This window comes from Gallus gallus, chromosome 9 (assembly GCF_016699485.2).
Source record: "Gallus gallus isolate bGalGal1 chromosome 9, bGalGal1.mat.broiler.GRCg7b, whole genome shotgun sequence".
In the NCBI taxonomy this organism is placed as follows: Eukaryota; Metazoa; Chordata; class Aves; order Galliformes; family Phasianidae; genus Gallus; species Gallus gallus.
Genome location: NC_052540.1, coordinates 22281638 through 22298704, shown reverse-complemented (window position 1 = coordinate 22298704; position 17067 = coordinate 22281638). Strand labels below are relative to the sequence as shown.

Genomic DNA, 17067 nt, shown 5'->3' with positions numbered 1-17067 from the left:
AAAGAAGAGGTTCCAGCCTGGGGTGTTCAAGCTGGGGTCTGATGAGACTGTTTTAAAGCGAAACGGCCCTCAAACAAGGAGAGATTCTGGTTTCTAAGGCACTGAAATGCAAGAGCACGAATATATATAGATGCTAATGCTTCATCTGGTTCTAATATAGGTTTATTGGTTTACTTCAGCTCCGTCAGAGTCAGTGGCAAAGTTGCACTTGACTTCAGCGATTCCTGGTTTTCAATTCAGGTGTAATGTTGTAGGAAGAAAAAGAAAGAAGTGTATTGCTGATTTCATGCATGTGTAGAGCCTTTGTCTTTTTGCTATCAAAGCAGAGCTGAAACAATTGCCTCAGCAAAATATTTTATTTATATTGAATATGTGACCACATAAGGAAAAATGTGAAAACCACTGAGTAACTGGGGAAGGATGCATTGAAGTATCGTGTCTATCTTTAAAAAAAAAAAACAATTCTTAAAATCTAGGAGAAGAAAGAAAATAATCTGTATCTTAATGCTGCTGTACCTCTTTGGATGTTTTTTTGGATGTGCTTTTGTAGAATTTTCTTTTGACCTTAAGTTTTCTGCTTATGTGCGTACCTCTGAATACTGTGCAGGGCGTGCTTTCAGTATTAGATTTCCTTATCCATAAATATTGCTTTAAAAACTGCAGCTGAAGAATATTTTTACAGGGTTATATCAGCTCCTAGTAAGGCAGACTGAAAAACTCTCCTTAACTTTAAGGAATTGTATTCATTCATTCAGCTTGAATGAATTATTTTAATTCTCTTATAATTTTGTACTGCTGATTCATATTATAGAAATAGAGGCAAGAGCCATTGGATGTTTTTCAATAATTCATATGCTGCTCGGTACCTATTTTGCTTCTATAGTTTTTGCTTCTCTTCCATGGACACAAGCAGAGGTATGCTAAATTGTAATAGAATTTAAATTAATCTGTGGCATAGCACTGAAAATCTGTTACCAGCCTATATCAAAAAGGTACGCTGAAAGTTTTGCTGTTAGAGCTCTAAGCTTCTTGATTGGAGAATGGGTGTGGGAGAAAAAAAAAAATCCCTTTCCTATTTTTCTAGTATATAGTCTTATTGAAGTTCTTCCAAATTAGATTTTAAATGCCAATTAGGAGGTTGAATATACTAAAATAAAAGCAAATACAACCAAAATGGCCTCACCTTATGGCTAGTTAGGCTTTTTCTCTCAAAAGCGGAACCTTTGCTCTGAGCATGGCTTTGAGAAAGATATTCAGCTTAATGAACACATTAATTAGAACCATAACTATTTATAAGATAATTAGAAACGAAGCACGGTAAACTGGGCTTTTCCTGCAATTAATGGAGGATTAATTACTGGAGGTAATGAAGTGGATTTTTAAATGCATTAAGGTGAAGTACAGAGATGTGCAAGGCTTTGTGATAGTTGCATAATTATTCCAGGCTGTTTGAGCATAGCTCATATGAGATCGCTAATAAGCATCATTGCATCATTATGTATGCACTTAAAAAGACTTACCACCAAAATGACTGCCTAATTATTTCTAATTGGCAGGAGTCTGTGTAGTCATTGAGCTGTTTGTAGCCATTTTAAGGTTCATTTAACTATCCTTGGGGCCATGTGATAGATGGAAAAAAGCTTCAGCTACACGCTGGCCTTGGCTGGCGCCGTTAATCAATTTTGGTGGGCTTCAGTTTGAAATGCATTCGCTCATGCGGAGGTCAAAACCCGAAGTAGTCCAAGCAAAGTTTGGCTTTTTGATGCCACTTGACTGTATTCATTAGCAATTAGTAAAATAATTGTGTCTGTCACTATATTTGGATTTCCATATGACTTGGTATTCTTTCATCACTGTCCCTTCTTATAGCATATTAGCTTCACTGGAAACCAAATATTCTTCCAACAGACCCTTTTAGCAACTTCAGTGTAGTGGCATATGTTCCGATATACTACCTTTCTTCATTCATTTGTTAGCTTAAACAGTGCAGTACATTTCAACACAATCATCTAATTTGCTCCCGATTGATTGCTGAGTGAAAGTTTCTACCCAAGGACAACATTTTAGGGCTTTTAAGGGTATCTCTGAGGAATTAGTCATTAAGCATTAGCAGAGGAAGCAAGAAGTAGTCAAATCGAATTCTGACGTTGACCAGAGTTTTGCAGTTAGGGGCATCTATTTCCAGGATGTTGACAGCTATGTGGATTCAAGGACATCTTCTGCCAGAAGAAACCTGCCCAATAATTGTGCTCATTTGAAAACTCATTACTGCATAAACGTTAGTGCACTGGTTCTGTCAATAATTGCGTTGGAGATGTGCGTATCGTTTGGAAATGACCTTTTTGATACACTGCAATTAGTATATAGTTATTTTATCTGACTCTGTCAGATTTAACGTGACATCCCATTAGGTAAGTGTCTGTGAAAGTTCTCAATGAGCGCGTTGTCCTGTTAAATGTAATCGTAACCATCTGTGGGGTGTTGTCAATGTACATAAGCCATTCGCGCAGCTTAAGAAAACACTGGTGAGCAAATTGTAGGCTAATAAAATAAAGGTCAGCTTTACCACTTTTGTTGCAGAAAATGTGGTTCTAGTAATTTAATGTTAAAACATAATTTAAAAAAGAAATTGTTCTGGCTGAACAGTAAGATTGATTGAAAACAGTTATTCGTTGGAGCAAAACGCAAAGAATTGTCATTTACTCATGAGTGTTAGTTCAGATGACAGACATTGAAGTGAGGGAATTATGGTAGCATAACCAAAGTGTACACCAATATTTATGGAAAGCTGCTGAATTAGTTAATGTTATGTTCAATTGTTTTACTGTTGAGATTTCTATAGGGGTAGTTTGGTGGAGACCACTTCTGTAAACAAATATCTGAGACAGAAAAAATTAATAAAGTGCAAATAGTGCTTCTTATTGAGACTGCCTCGGAATTGTGTTTTATTAAGCCCTATCAAATGTGTGGTGATGGAAATGCTGCTCCCAGATAATCAGAACTATTACTGAGAAATAAACATTAGCACAGAGCAGCAGTTTTAATCTGCCTTTGAACTCTGTTTGTATATATTGAAAATTCTGATGTTAATAGAAGTTGTAACTGATGATATGTTTTTCTTTGATACAGTATAGCAGTGCAGTGGGAATCATGTGAGTATAGCTATGATTTTAATTATAAAACTGTTCACAATTAAGATTTTAAACGACCATTTATGTAATTACCAAATTGCATCATCTGCTCTGTGTTCAGTTTGGGATTCTGAGTGGACTCCATTGCCAAGTTAGCTTCGTCAAGTCTTCCTGTGCTGAGTTTCTCCTCCCTGAAGACAAAAGGTCCTTTCTGCTGTTCCACTGGGATCTGCTTGGGAAGATCAGCACTGAGTGCACGGGGCTGTGCTCGAGTTGGGCTGTCAGGACCCTGTGGTGTGGAATGGGGACCTGCCTGGGCCAGTGCTCCCATTCCCCTGGGCTCTCCTCTGTTTTCATGGGGTTGTCTTTTCAGGGATCCTCTTGAATTGGTGTGGATTCACAGCAGATGTGGTCTGAAACGTTGGTTTTGTATTTGGAAGAAAAGATGTTCATTGAGTTGTAAATAGTAGTTCATAAGTTCCTATCTTGTCTTTTGACAAAGTAGCCAATTTTGCTAGCTAAGAGTCATTCATCTTTTGTGAACTTCTTAATGCAATGTAATGTAACAGTTGAAGTAAAGGTGCTTTTTCCTATGAGAAAAATGTGACACACACTTGAGATTTATACCATTATGGCAGCTGAGGACTGCAAACCAGGAAAATGGGGTGAGAGGACTTTCAGTCAAACTTATACCAAAGAAAGATAAATCTTAGAATGCACATCACAGAAGAATATTATAAACTCAATTTCATTTAGAGTTGTTTCTCTTCTAATGAGAGCTTTGAGAATGCATTTGGGACCTCTGGCTCTGCTACTATACTAAAGAAGAGAAAACTTAGTATTTTTTGAGTAAATGGATGAACAGAAGCGATTGATGCAAATGTAAATTTCCAGCCCAGCTCAGAAAGGAGTGTTGGAAGTAGAAGTGCTGCTGGTCTGCCAGCAAGGTGGGCAAGCCCGGGGCATTCTGCTGGCAGCCCTGGCAGAGGTCTGAGTTAGGGAGCATTCCCACACTTCAACTACATTACAAAGATGAAATCACCTAAATAGCCCTTATTTCAGAACATATCTTAGAGTAAGCTGATAGAAGACCTACCAATCTTGCAGTCCTTAAACCAGGGCTTAGTAACCAGTGTTGATAGCAAGTAGCTTGTGATTGGTATCAGTTGGACAGAAGAGTTGTTAATACATTTTGAGATGTAATAATCAAGTAGTTTCATTACTTATGATGACTTTATGAGTTTTAATAAGCTATTTGGATTTTGTTTTTTCACCCCTTGATACATTGTTCTATTTCACAATCTGTTTGTAACAGCTGAAGCTTCTATGATGAAAACACCTTTTCTTTGAAATAATATGTGGCCTTTTTGAGGCTTTCTTTCCTTTCTTGGACTTTTTAATTAGTCATTAGAGCCAGGGCATGGGGAAGACACAACAGGGTTATCGATGATGACCTCCACTAACTACCTTGAGCTGCCAGTTTGCTTCTCAGCTGTGTGTTCTTCTGCCTCCAGCAAATAAGCCATGCTCTGCAAAAAGGAGAATGCTAAACAAAAGCAGAAGTGTGCTCTCCTGCATCCACACTGTGTTTGTAAAGTACAAAGTGCAAAATGCGTTTAGAATGCCTTTAAATTAGGAAACAATCTTTGCATATGTGGAATGTGGATTGAAAAAGTACTCATGACACATACAAACTGCTGATGTAGTGTTTGTAAAACATTTTGCCAATGTGGGATAATGTGTTATTGCTTGTTCTCCTGCTTCAGAACTTTCCAAAGCCTTTTTATGAATTAATTGCTGGAGATCTGATCCGATAGTGAAACTATGGCCGTTCTCATTAAGTATTTTAAGATTTTTTTTTTAATTTGGGGGGAAAAAAGAGGGTGTTTAAAAATCTTATTATTATACATATTTTATTTATTTATTTTTACAGCTCACAGAATGTAACCCGTAGTGCCTGGTTGTCAGTGAGGTAATGAAAGACCTTTGCATTGCCTGAGCTGTGTGCAGCACAGTGGCTGAGCCTGGTGGCAGCTGGGGGCCACGGGCACACAGCCTTCCTGGTTGTGGTTGTTCACAGTTGGCATCCCGTTGTGTTGGGTGATTTCAGGCATCTGTTGAGGTGATTTCATCCAGCTGTCTCATATCTGCGTGGCTATTAGGATACATATTTATTACATAATATCTATAAGCTCAAGCCACAATCAAGACCTCGATCTCAGATGTTTTACAGTCACAAGAAATGAAATAGTGGTCTTGTCAGAGGCAGAAGAGTCGAACTTACCTGTAACTAATTTGGGCTTCCCAGGGGCACCAGGCCAGTGAAAAACTCGTCCTTCCTTACATTCCTTCGCTCTTTAACTTAATATTGGAGGCGTTGGCCAATTTATAATGAATAATTACCTGGATGGGGATTCCATCTGGAAAATGAATTTGAACTATTTTAGTTGCTTTGCAATCCAATCAGATCTTCGTGTCGTGGCAGAGGCAGTCACCAACGCCTGCGTGATGGAGGAACAAAGAATTCGGTGCACTTTGGGGGAGTCCTGGGAGGAGCTGGGCCCTCCTTCCTTAAAATGTATTCCAGCTGTATCGAGAATAGTACAAGTGCATCTGTGTGCATTGAATTAATTAGTTACAAAGTGTGATGGATTTACTTGCTAATGGAATGCTGTCTTACTAATCCATATAGAATTCAAGTTTCCCCATACATGTCTCTTAAAGAATGTTTGTTTTTTAAAAAAAGAAAAGAAAAGAAAAAGCATCCATTTCTTCAGATTACCCAGTCCTGCAGGAAAGGAACTTTATCTGCAGCCTCAGCAGTGGCAGTTCTGGAATGGGTGAGAGGAGCAGGGAGTGCTCCTTGCTCCTATCTCTGTGTGGCAGACTGACAGCTGTGTTCATTTTGCCTCGCCTGGAGGGTGAGCAGCCCTTGTGCACTTGCACAGACTGAAGATGACCTGGGTATTCTCAACCAATTCCTGATGCTTTTATTTTTGGCTAACTGATTAGCAGAATACTTCTTATCAAGCTCAATTTTGCTTTTCCATGATAGTTTATATATAGTTATATACAACTGGCTATTTTTGTAGGTGTGTGTTTTTATGCACTTGAGGTGTAGAACTTCTGAACTGCTTTGAATGGGGAAGGATGGGCACTCAGTGGGGGGAGGAGGGGGGGAAGGTTTTCTTAATTGATTTCATTTAATAGCCAGGGCAGTGCGCTACCTCCCACTTCTTAATTATTTTATTATCCAAAGGCTATTAAAAATAAATGGTAGATTTTTCTGTTCAGTTATGAGCAGTCTTCCTGTTCAGTCATTGTGATGTGATTATGGGGTTAAAAAAACAAGTCCTGTTTTGAGGCATCCTCTATGTAAGAGAAACTCGCTTTGTGAAAAAATGGTTGTGTTCTTCAACTGGGTTTCCTAATTAGAGGTGGAATCTCAGCAAATAGAGGTGGTTTCAGTCTTCCAAGAGATAAGCAAGAGGAATGAATGAGGAATATGCTTTCCCTGATGGGAGATGAGGATGCTGAGCTCCTTGGAGTGCTTGTATTGCAGGCGCTAACAGACCTGTGCAGGGAGGGAATCCCTTCCTGTATGGCTAATGGAGTGGAACAGTTTGCAGCTCCAGTAGATCCGTGGGAGCTATTCACACAGCTGTTCTCCCTCCCCAGATCCCTGGCAGCACACTTCATTACATGTCCCTTGGCCACAGCTGCTCCCATAGCCCTTCCTCTGCGTAAGAAGCCTGGTGAAAAATAGCCTAAGTCATTTTGTGTAGGATGCAGAAATACCATGTAGCCAACAGCGCTGCCATTGGTTTATGTGCTTCCACATGTTCAGTGTGCGTCTGGCCTGCTCGAGCAGATAGCACGTGTGTCCACAGGGAAGTGCTCCTCACCGAGCTGCTCATGCAGGGTGCGAGCTCCAGTGGCACGCGTGCTGGTGTCACTGGCTTTGTTAGGGATCTGTAACATTACCCCAACAAGAACTACTGCTTGCGTAGCTGCAAGCGTAAATCTATGCTTTATATTTCTGGTTTTCCAGGTGGCACTCAGTGAAGTTTGCTTTCTGCTTGTAGCTTTCCATTGGAGGCTCTTGCTGGCGTGCTCTGAATGCCAGAAGGGCTGTGCTCGGCTTTCCGCTCTTCTCCCTTAGGCAAGGAATTCTGTCCAAAGCACACAAGAAGCAAGCCTGAGCCATCGACTGCTGACAGAAAAGCTCAATCAGCTCCAGAAGGAGACATAAAGTTAACTTTTTTTCCACTGGGTTGCGGATGCCCCATAGGTTTCCCAGCACCTCTGCAGTGTGGTGGGCACACACCAACCTCAGGGTGCACAGTCAGTGTCGGTGCTTCATCTTTGGGTGGCCGGGGGTCGTGGCAGGGAGCACGTTCTGCTCTCCTTTGGGGCTGAGGGCAGGAGCCCAGGAGGTGCAGTCAGAAGGAGAGGACTGGTAACAAAGGGGTGGCTTGAGAATAACCAAACCCAGCAGCAGTGTCTTTTCTGCTTGCTCTGCTGTCCTGCTGCATTTATGTGCTCCTCATGCCAAGATTTCAGTCACTGCTTTGTTTGTTTGTTTTTAATTACAGTTTACTGGAAGCTTGAGTGTAATTTCCTCAAATGTTTAATTATGTAATTAACATGATTTATGGGTGGAGAACTGTTTATTACTGAAGTAAGTTGATGCCTGTATCTGGTGAATCCATTTTCCCCGTTCTGCGAACTGTGTTCTTGATTCTCTGTTGCTGCTTATATTTCATCTTGCCTGTCTCCAGCACAGTGGATGATATTGTTACTATCTTTAATACCTCTGTTTTCTCTTACCGATTGCCTAAACAGCTGGCTTGAAGCAACATCTTTCCTCTTAGCGCCAGTCTCATGTCAGACTTAAAAGCTGACCCTCTGCTTATGCATGTTTTCATCTTTCATTCACTCTAGCAATATATAAGCCATATTATCCTATACGTTATCATTACCGTATTGTCTATATATAACTTCCTTAAATGCATTTTTAAATTGCAAACAAAATAAGACTGGGACTCTGTAGTGGTATCCACGTTCAAATGAAAAATAAAATGTTAACTTCCACACTTCAAGCAACCGCAGCTGATGCTTGAACTTGTTGTACGTTCCCCAAGAACCTGTGCAGTGTGTTTGTGACTTTAAGTTAAACAGGTAAACTTCTCTTGATATGCTGTGTAAGAGAACATGTCATTCTGCTGCACTGAGCCGTATTTGTGCTGTCTTTATTACCAGTGTGACTATCCAGGCGTGATGCAATGCGATTGTTCCATTGTTCTTTCCCAGACTTGTGATATATTGCTAAAGTCTTAAAAAGGCGTGAATTTGTTGGGCTTTGTTTGTGGTTATTGAGCTACTGATAAGCTCCGAAGAGTTGTGCCAGCTGAGAGAGGTGGAAAAGAGTCCCAGCAAAGCACTTGACATCTCAGAAACTTTGGAGCTGTGATTGTTATTTGCCAAGAAAATTGTGTCTGTTCTCCCATCCTCCCCCCCCCCCCCCCCCCCCCCCAAAAAAAAAAAATAAAGCCTTACTTGCAGTGCAGGAATGCTCTTTTTTTCTTAATTTCAGCTTTCCTGTATTTGCATTCTAATTCCTCTATTGAAGAAGTCTGCTTCGGTGGCTGCTTTCAGATCGTAGTGTTTTGCAAAGATTAGATTGTAGCTATAAGATACAGCTCAATGCTTTAGTGCAATATAATTGGGGAAATACTAAACGACACTGACCTCATTTCCTTTAGAACAATGAAAATTAATAGTTTCACGTTTTATTAGGCTGATATTCCAGATGTAGTGTACATTTAATTAAGTGTAGTTTCCTTTTGGTTATGGTATGTGTATCTGCTTTTTGTCGCAAATTCTTTCTAGTTTTACAGTTTTCCACATGTTTTCTTTCACCATTTATGATTTTTTCAAAGCGGAGCTATAAGGATTTAAATCACTTTAGCATGCAGCAAAACAGTTCCCATTCAAACAATAAACGCCATTTTAAAAAGCCTTTAGATCTTCTGTCACTTCATAAATATAAATGTATAAAAACATTATGCAGTTGTAGTGCCCACCTGCTAATTAAATGCAGATTTCCTCAAACTTGTTTTAAAATCTGCTTATTTGTTTCAACTCTGTCTCTGTTCAGAATACATATGGCCCTTGTGAAACTAATTATGCTCACGGAGCAGCTGTTAAATTTAGTGCAACTAATTTTATCCAATATTTTACATTTTAATTGATTACCTGTGAAGAAATTAGCAAATTAACACTTATTGTGCAGTAACAGAATGGGCTTTTATGGATACTTTCAATTTTTACAAGTGGACTAAGTGGTGATGGAATAAAGACGTTTGGTAGGATTTGAGATAGGGAAGTTATTGGCGAGCCTTGATTATCTGGTGTGAGAATTTCGGGATACCGAGTGATGCCAAGCATCTGTGTGTTCTGCAAGTTAGACATGAAAAGCAGATTGGAAAGTAATAGCTTTTCACAGAATTTTGGTAACATATGGGCTTATCTGGATCTAAGAGCCCTTTGAAGATCTTTGAACTTGCCTAAATGACTTAACCTTTGGCATGGCGGGTGGGTGTTCTGGGTGCTGGGGGAGGGGCTGTGCTGCCAGCCTACTTCCCACCTTTTTTTTTTTTTTTTTAAAGTCTTCCCATAGTTGTACAATTTAAACGCTTTCCAACTTTAATAATTGGGGTTATAAAGAAAAAAATAGCAATAGCAGTTGGAATAGAGGTTTTCGTTTTCCCCTTGATCTGCGAACTTTCTGCTTGTGTACGGAGGACATCTTGGTGCAGGTGACACGTAGCTCTGTGCTGTGAAGTTACAGCTTGCTTTCCCTTTCTGAACGTGCTGCAGGATATTGCAGTATTAGTTCATAGCAGCGTGCAGGTGAATTCATTCATGCTGCAAATGGGAAAGTGCTGCAACTTATTAGGCACCGAGTAGCAACCTCAGCGTGCTCCAATTTTCACTTTATGAAATTGTTTTCCACTGCGAAGTGCTTATTGAGTGTTTTGGACTTATTACGGGGCCTAGAAGTTTGCACGAAGCTTCCTTAGAACAAATGTGATAGGATTTGGGGCTCTTAATGCAAGGCAGAAAGACGGCCGTGTTGTGCAAAGCATGGTGGGATGGAGCTGTGTGGGTGAGCGTTGCTTTGTTGGGGTTGAACTTGGCCCCATCTGGGGGGTGAGGTGCTGGGTACCCAACTGCTTGAAGCAGCATGAAGCATCGTTGTGCTTACTGCTCTCTTGATCTGAATTTTGTAACGGAGTTCCCTTGGCTGCCCTGCTCCATGCTGATGAACACAGTGTCCATCTCAGCTCCTGGAAAGCAGCACATGGGAGAGGCTCTGCAGGCGTTATCCGGTGCAGCAGCAGCATACTCAGGATCAGCTTGGTAATGTTTCCCATTAGATATGTAACACGATGGAGCACCACAGTCAGGATTAAGCTGGGGACTGACCAAGCTGATGTGTCCTGCAAGGATGGCCTCTGTGGAGCGGAACTTAACATTTTTGTTAAGACTTTCATGGTAGCATCCCACTGATAGTCTTACACTAACCCTGTGGGGCTGGAACAGGGAACACAGAGTGGATCAGCTGTCTTTTATAACTGCAATACTCAAAGCATAAAGAATGACTGTTAATCACTCTAGGTTAATGAATTGTATGGATACAGAAGATTGGAAATGAAAGAACAGGGACAGATTCTGTAAAGAAAACATTCATCTGTTTGTCAGTGTTGCTGGAAGTGTTCAGTGCAAGTCTACGTTTAACGAATTCAGTGTGACAAATGTATTTCTAATTTCTAAGAGCTGTTTTTCTGCACGTGAATTGTACCTGCTGTTTGTTTTACTTAGATGAGCAAACAATTGTGGAATTGGAGCATCCGGTTAATCTAAACTGAATTTGCTGTTGCTTGCAGCTGTGAAATGTAGGTGTGAAATCAAGTTCAGATGTGAGCTGAGGAAGTAAGCCTCTTCAGCAAGAGGTATCTTTGGTTCCTCAGTTTTTTATTGAAGGACTGCACTCTTAGATAGGAGGGTTGTTTCGCCAAACGATATTGATGTGTGTCTCTATAGGGCTTTTTGTGCTCTATGTACCCACACGTGCTGATTCTGACTCTGCATCTCACCTGCAGAGTTCTTGGAAGCCGTGGGTACCATTCAAGTGATCTCATCCATGGGGCTGTGGAAACAAAACCAAAGTAGATCTAATACTTGGAACACTCTTTTAGGTCAAAACGTCTTCTGTCCGCGACCTAAAAAGTGGATGGATGCTTTTTAATTTGTGATGACATAATAAAAATCCACCTCAAGATAGAAAATATACCACTCACTTAAGTGGTAATTTGATCTATTGTGTAAGTGCTAATACTGTGACCAATAATAGAAGATATAGTGTTGCAAGAGATGCCATCTGCTGAATGAAACCTAAAACGGAGGTTCTGACCTCTGGTGCTAGTCTGAAAGGCACAATGGTGAGGGTAGGTACGTTAACCCCAGCGTGCTGGACACATTCCAGACTCAAGAACAGCATTCTTCCTCAATTTGATTTATAGCTTCATCTGGAGGTAGTATTTTCTTTTGCTTATTCTATTGTTGAGTTTTATTAAACAGTTGTTGCTTCTAAAATTGAGTGATCTCTTGTATGTGATTTTGATTTTAAAGGCCTTTGGAGTCTGAAAGGTGCTAAATAATTCTCATCCAGGTCTATGAAATGCCTTTTTCTCTCTCCCAGCCCTCTTGGTACTTAATGAAACTTTTCAATGAGGTGCCATCAGAACCTTTATGGGGATGGGTGTTGTGCTGGGAACTAGTGGGAACTTGTGTTGCTGTTCTCCTGAGTGTGCGTTGTGTTTAGCTGCTCACGTACCATCAGCAGAGATGTATTGATTGATGATAAATTATAAATTAGAAAATTGGGAATCATGAAAGGTTCTCTTGGATATGTGTAGAGACAGTTAGATCCTAATAGCACTTGATCTTTTTTCATTTAAGTATATCAGTAACAGTGCAGGTTGGTTACAGAGGAATGGGTAAGGTGATTGAGCACAGGGGATCGTGGAGCCACTCAAGAACTTGCAGTCAAGAACAGAGGACTGTGTGTGCACAAACCACTGCACCTGTATGCACTTCCTTGCTCTACTGGACCTGTAGAGCTGGCGTGTGCATAGATGCTCTGCAGATTGTGTTTCAGACTTAGATTTGATATTAAAAAATGTGCCTGTCTCAGCACTGAAGGCTAAAGCTAGGGCACTGTAAATGTCACTCCTGTTTTTGCCTTTGGTGGAACATTGGTGTGGGTAATAAAGTATTTAGTATGTAAGTACAAGCACTGATTAGCATCTGTAGCTTCTTTGATTATTTGGTGAGAGAAATTGATTGTTGTGTAAAAATTGACTGTTTTTCATCCTTTCTTTCTCCAACAGCCCTAAAGACTGCGTTGTTAATACCTGATTACTTTGTTCATGCATGAATGCTGTCTATTGTGGTTTAAGTAATTTTACGTTCTTCCTTTAGAGTAGAAACAGTGCTTTCTTGTTCACTTTTGTATTTGAGGAACTGGCAGGATTTTACTTAAAGAATCTAAATCATGAAATGATTTGAATGTGTGTTCCAGATAACTGGACAAGACAACAAATGTAATGTGCAGAGAGTGTCAAAAATGTGCAGTTGCTAAACTGTAATATTATGGATTTTGTGTAGATCGCGCTCGAGACCTCGACAACGCTCCTATAGTCGGAGCAGTGAAAGATCCAGTCATAGGAGGACTCACAGTGGGTCTCGTGAAAGAGAGCGGCGGAAAGGCAGAGAGAAGGACAAAGTAAAAGAGAAAGGCAAAGGCAAAGAGAAGGAGACATGTAGCACGAAGCTGGGGTAAGTGAAACGACAAGTAATGCAAAAAAACAGGGAGTGGTTTGTGCTGTCTTCCTCAGTTTATTTTGTAAAATACATGCTATTTATATAAAAATCATTGAAAGTCTTTGAAACGTTTGATTCTTAGTATTTTAAAATTCTGGAATGTGGCATTGCTTTAAACAATACAAGAGTTTAATTTACGATTCTTTTTTCCCTTGCTTTGCAAATACGCTTAATAGCTTTTCTTCGATGGATTAATATAACTCCTTTTCTGATGCATTCTAATCACAAGGAAAAAAATGAAGAGTACTGGATTATTTGCTATGAAAAAGTGCTTTTCACTGCGTGGTGGGTTCCCCCCCGACACCTGTGTGTTGACAGAAATTTCAGTTGGCCTTCATTTGTAGCTCCAAGTGTAGTTTCAGTGTATATACTTGCTATGGTTGAATGATGGACTGCCTTTCAAAACATGCTGTCAACATAATTTTCACTTGAAATGACTTAGATTGTTAATCTTGTTTTCTCAGATTTCAGAGAAGGCAGTTTATGTAATTACCTCTGTGTTATACATCTCAATCTCCTACAACTTTTAGTGGAATGTTTATCTTTGCTCTATTTATGCGATTGGCTTTAAGATGGAAGGCTGGTATATTGAACCTCCTTGAATCTCTTCGGTGCTTTCCCACTAGCACTAAAAGGGAATTTCTACAACAGCATCCACTGCCAGCATTCATGGAGACAGCTTGCACTTACCTGTTTGGTTTTACAGAGTGATGGTGCTGGTTACTTAGTCCCTCACATATCATTCCTGCCTGCTCTGGGTTATGTTATTGTTTATGTAAATATTCATGCAAATTAGTTATTTGCACATTTTTTTTTTTCTTATTTGTAGTACATACACTGCTGGGAACTTCAAAGATGGTGTCTTCCATGCATTTCGAGGGTTACTTTCCTAATTTTACTGCACCACGTGGGGGGATTCACTCAGAGGCAGTGATGCCCTGGCCCTGCTGCCCCTGTGGGGTGCCCCGTTACTGCAGTGCTGGGGACTGGGGCCGAGGGGGGTGTCCCTGCTCATGGCAGGGGTGGGGATTTAAGGTCCCTTCCAACCCAGACCCCTCTGGTTTTTTTTTTTTTGTCATTCATCAGTTACTGTTGCAGATATTGTCAGCTGTCAGTAGGATTCAGTGTAAACATTGTGGCGCCTCTGAGATATTTACAGCATGTCTGAAGCTTGTTACCTGTTTACCTGAAGTCTGAATGTGTTTGGTGCTTCTGGAGGACTTGAGGAGAAGCCTGGATGTTGCATCCAAAATTGCTTTTTAATGAAGCAGGTTCTAGGGCTCTGAACGGAGAAGGAATCCATACTGAGCACAAATACATTTGGTGTGTGAGAGGTTTCTGGACTTTATGTGGAAGCACGTCTTAAATCATGCTGCAGTATATTGCAGAGCTTTATTAGCATACCGCCCGACCTGGTCCTTTTATTGCTAGGATCAATATCAGATAGCAGTAGGAAGAACTCAGGAGCGCCTCGATTTTGTTGGAAGCAAACAATTTACCGTTGTGTTTTGATAACTTAGAAAATTGCTTATGCTACATTTGAAAACAAAATGCCTTGTCTGGGACACGTCCAAGGTAGTTAGGACACAGAGTACAAGCTGATAATAGAAAGGTTGTATGACATCAGTCCATCTTTCTCTGAGCCCAGGGACAGACCAGTGGGCTTTGTATGGGGATTTCTTACGCAGAGCATTATTAGGCTACAAGATGAAATGTACCCAGGATGATATTGATGTGATCTATACTTCATAAACTTTTGGGGGCGGGGTGAGAGAAAGGGATGTGTGTTTCAATTTAATCAAATAGTGATCAAAGTGTATCTATCCAGACAATATGGATCTGAGGAGCTTTTTTCCTTCAGTTATTTGTCATTCTGAAGATTTAGATGGTATCGGCATCGCATTTAAAGGTTTTGCAACGCAACATATTTAGAAAGAGAGAATGCAGAGCTCTGTGAGTCAATTGCTATTTGCAGTTACTGCAGAAATACTGCAGTTCTGTTTTTGTAGGAGACTTTCTCCAGCTTCCCAAGCTCTGAGGTTTCTTCCTCTTTCTCATTTATTTATGTGTTTATTTTCTTTGTGGCTGAAAAGCGTTGGAAGGAGATGACCTCCTTGGCCAGGGAAGCTCACCTGTCCTGCCTTGTGCATAGATGTGTAGGAAGGAGGGTGAGAGTGCAAACTCAGTGAACCTTTTGTAAATCTGTCAGTTTCTCCCATGTTTTCTTCATTTTCATACAGCAGTAATGATATTCAATTGTGCATTTGTTTGCTTCGGATGCTAACTTCTGAAGAAAGCACCAGGCAGTCTTTTGTTGTCTGATGGCTTTACAGCCTTTTGCAGTTGACTGTGGTCAGCTAAAGGTAGCGGGTTGGTTTTCCTCTGTGGGGTTTTTTTTTGTTTTGTTTTGAGGGCATATGTTATAATTTAAGGTTTTTGTCTTGCAGTGGTGTCAGATGTCCCCTTGTGGGTATGGCCAGAATTAGGACTCTTAATATAGCTCTCCTCTGGGACTGTCTTACCAGGTCCTGCGACTGCTGCTGCTCCCTGCAGCACCACACCTGGCTGCCTGGCCTGGGAGCTCCCTGCTTGCCCTACTGACACAGGAGCAGACAAGCAAACACTACAATGTTCTGCTCTGTAAGACTGTTCTGTTGGGCTTTTCTAGAAACTCCAGCAGCTGGGGACTCTTTTTTAGAGGGGAAAAAATCAGGCCTCTGTATTTGGAATGGATTCCTGCAGGTACTCCATGTAAAGGAATCAGATATAGTTTCCAATTTAAATTCATGTGTGTTTGGAATGTATTCACTGGAAAAATAGCTGCTTTAAATATCATGAAGGTCTTCTCCTTCTGAATGTTTCCGAAGATACTTGCTGTGACTGAAGAAACCAGGCTTCAGGAAGTATCAGAGAATGGCCTGGGTTGAAAAGGGCCACAATGCTCATCCAGTTCCAACCCCCTGCTATGTGCAGGGTCGCCAACCAGCAGCCCAGACTGCCCAGAGCCACATCCAGCCTGGCCTTGAATGCCTGCAGGGATGGGGCACCCACAGCCTCCTTGGGCAACCTGTTCAGTGCGTCACCACCCTCTGGGGGAAAACTTCCTCCTAATATCCAACCTAAATCTCCCCTGTCTCAGTTTAAAACCATTTCCCCTTGTCCCATCACTGTCCACCCTCATAAACAGCTGTTCCCCCTCCTGTAGCTCCTGTACTTTCATGTTCTGTGGATGCTGGGATTTTTGCACTTGTCTGTCACTGTGCTGTGTGCTTTCTTACCTTATACATGAGATGAAATTGAGATTTTTCCTTTGTTCTTGGGCTCGTCGACACTGCATGTTATCCAATATAAGCAGCCATATATTTGAGACTTGACTGTTTCTCTAAAGTAGAGGGTCAGAATGTCAGTTTTGCACTAATTATGGAGAAAATGTTCTTCTTTGTTCACGTCTTGTATAAATGCTAATGATAACCTTATTTTCAGCACTTTATATGTTTGTAGGCATGGGAGGGGAAGGGCTTGTGGCTTTTCTTTTTAAATCAGGGCAACCTTAGGTTTTTCCAAAGTAAATCTTGTCTTCACTAGAAAAATCTGGGCAGATTTCCAGAGCAGAAGAGAATCTGCCACAGTAACCCAGTTGTTGTCCCTCCGGTGCTCTGTTTCACCGGGCATTCAGTAAATAAGGGTGAGCACTAAACTTCATGCACACTGGGTGAGTGTCAGCTATCTTGTGGAGATGGGCTCTGTTACCGTCAGAGCAAACCAGCTGAACTCTTTTGTTCTGTAGCCTGAAATGTTTTAATGGGTATACTATTTGTTCAGCCATCGTGGAGAGACTGTGGTAACAGCTGCTTTGAGTTTAGGTTGGGAAGCTCATGTGCAGCATCTGACAGTACTTGGCTAAAAACGAAAAGTGATGGGGTTGAGAGAGGTGTATCATGCTTGGAAATAATTTTGTGCTCTCTTACAAGGTAAAGCAATGCAT

At 40.9% G+C, this 17067-nt stretch overlaps 1 protein-coding gene across 12 annotated transcripts in view; it reads left to right on the top strand.

Moving 5' to 3' along the window:
• The window catches only part of RSRC1 (arginine and serine rich coiled-coil 1), a 117578-nt gene that overhangs the window by 16316 nt on the left and 84195 nt on the right, over positions 1 to 17067 (top strand). For all 12 annotated transcript variants that reach the window (XM_046898527.1, XM_046898526.1, XM_046898521.1 and 9 more), the window contains one exon: positions 12867 to 13037. In XM_046898527.1, the coding sequence (XP_046754483.1) occupies positions 12867 to 13037 (171 nt within the window). The remainder of the gene's footprint in view (positions 1 to 12866; positions 13038 to 17067) is intronic.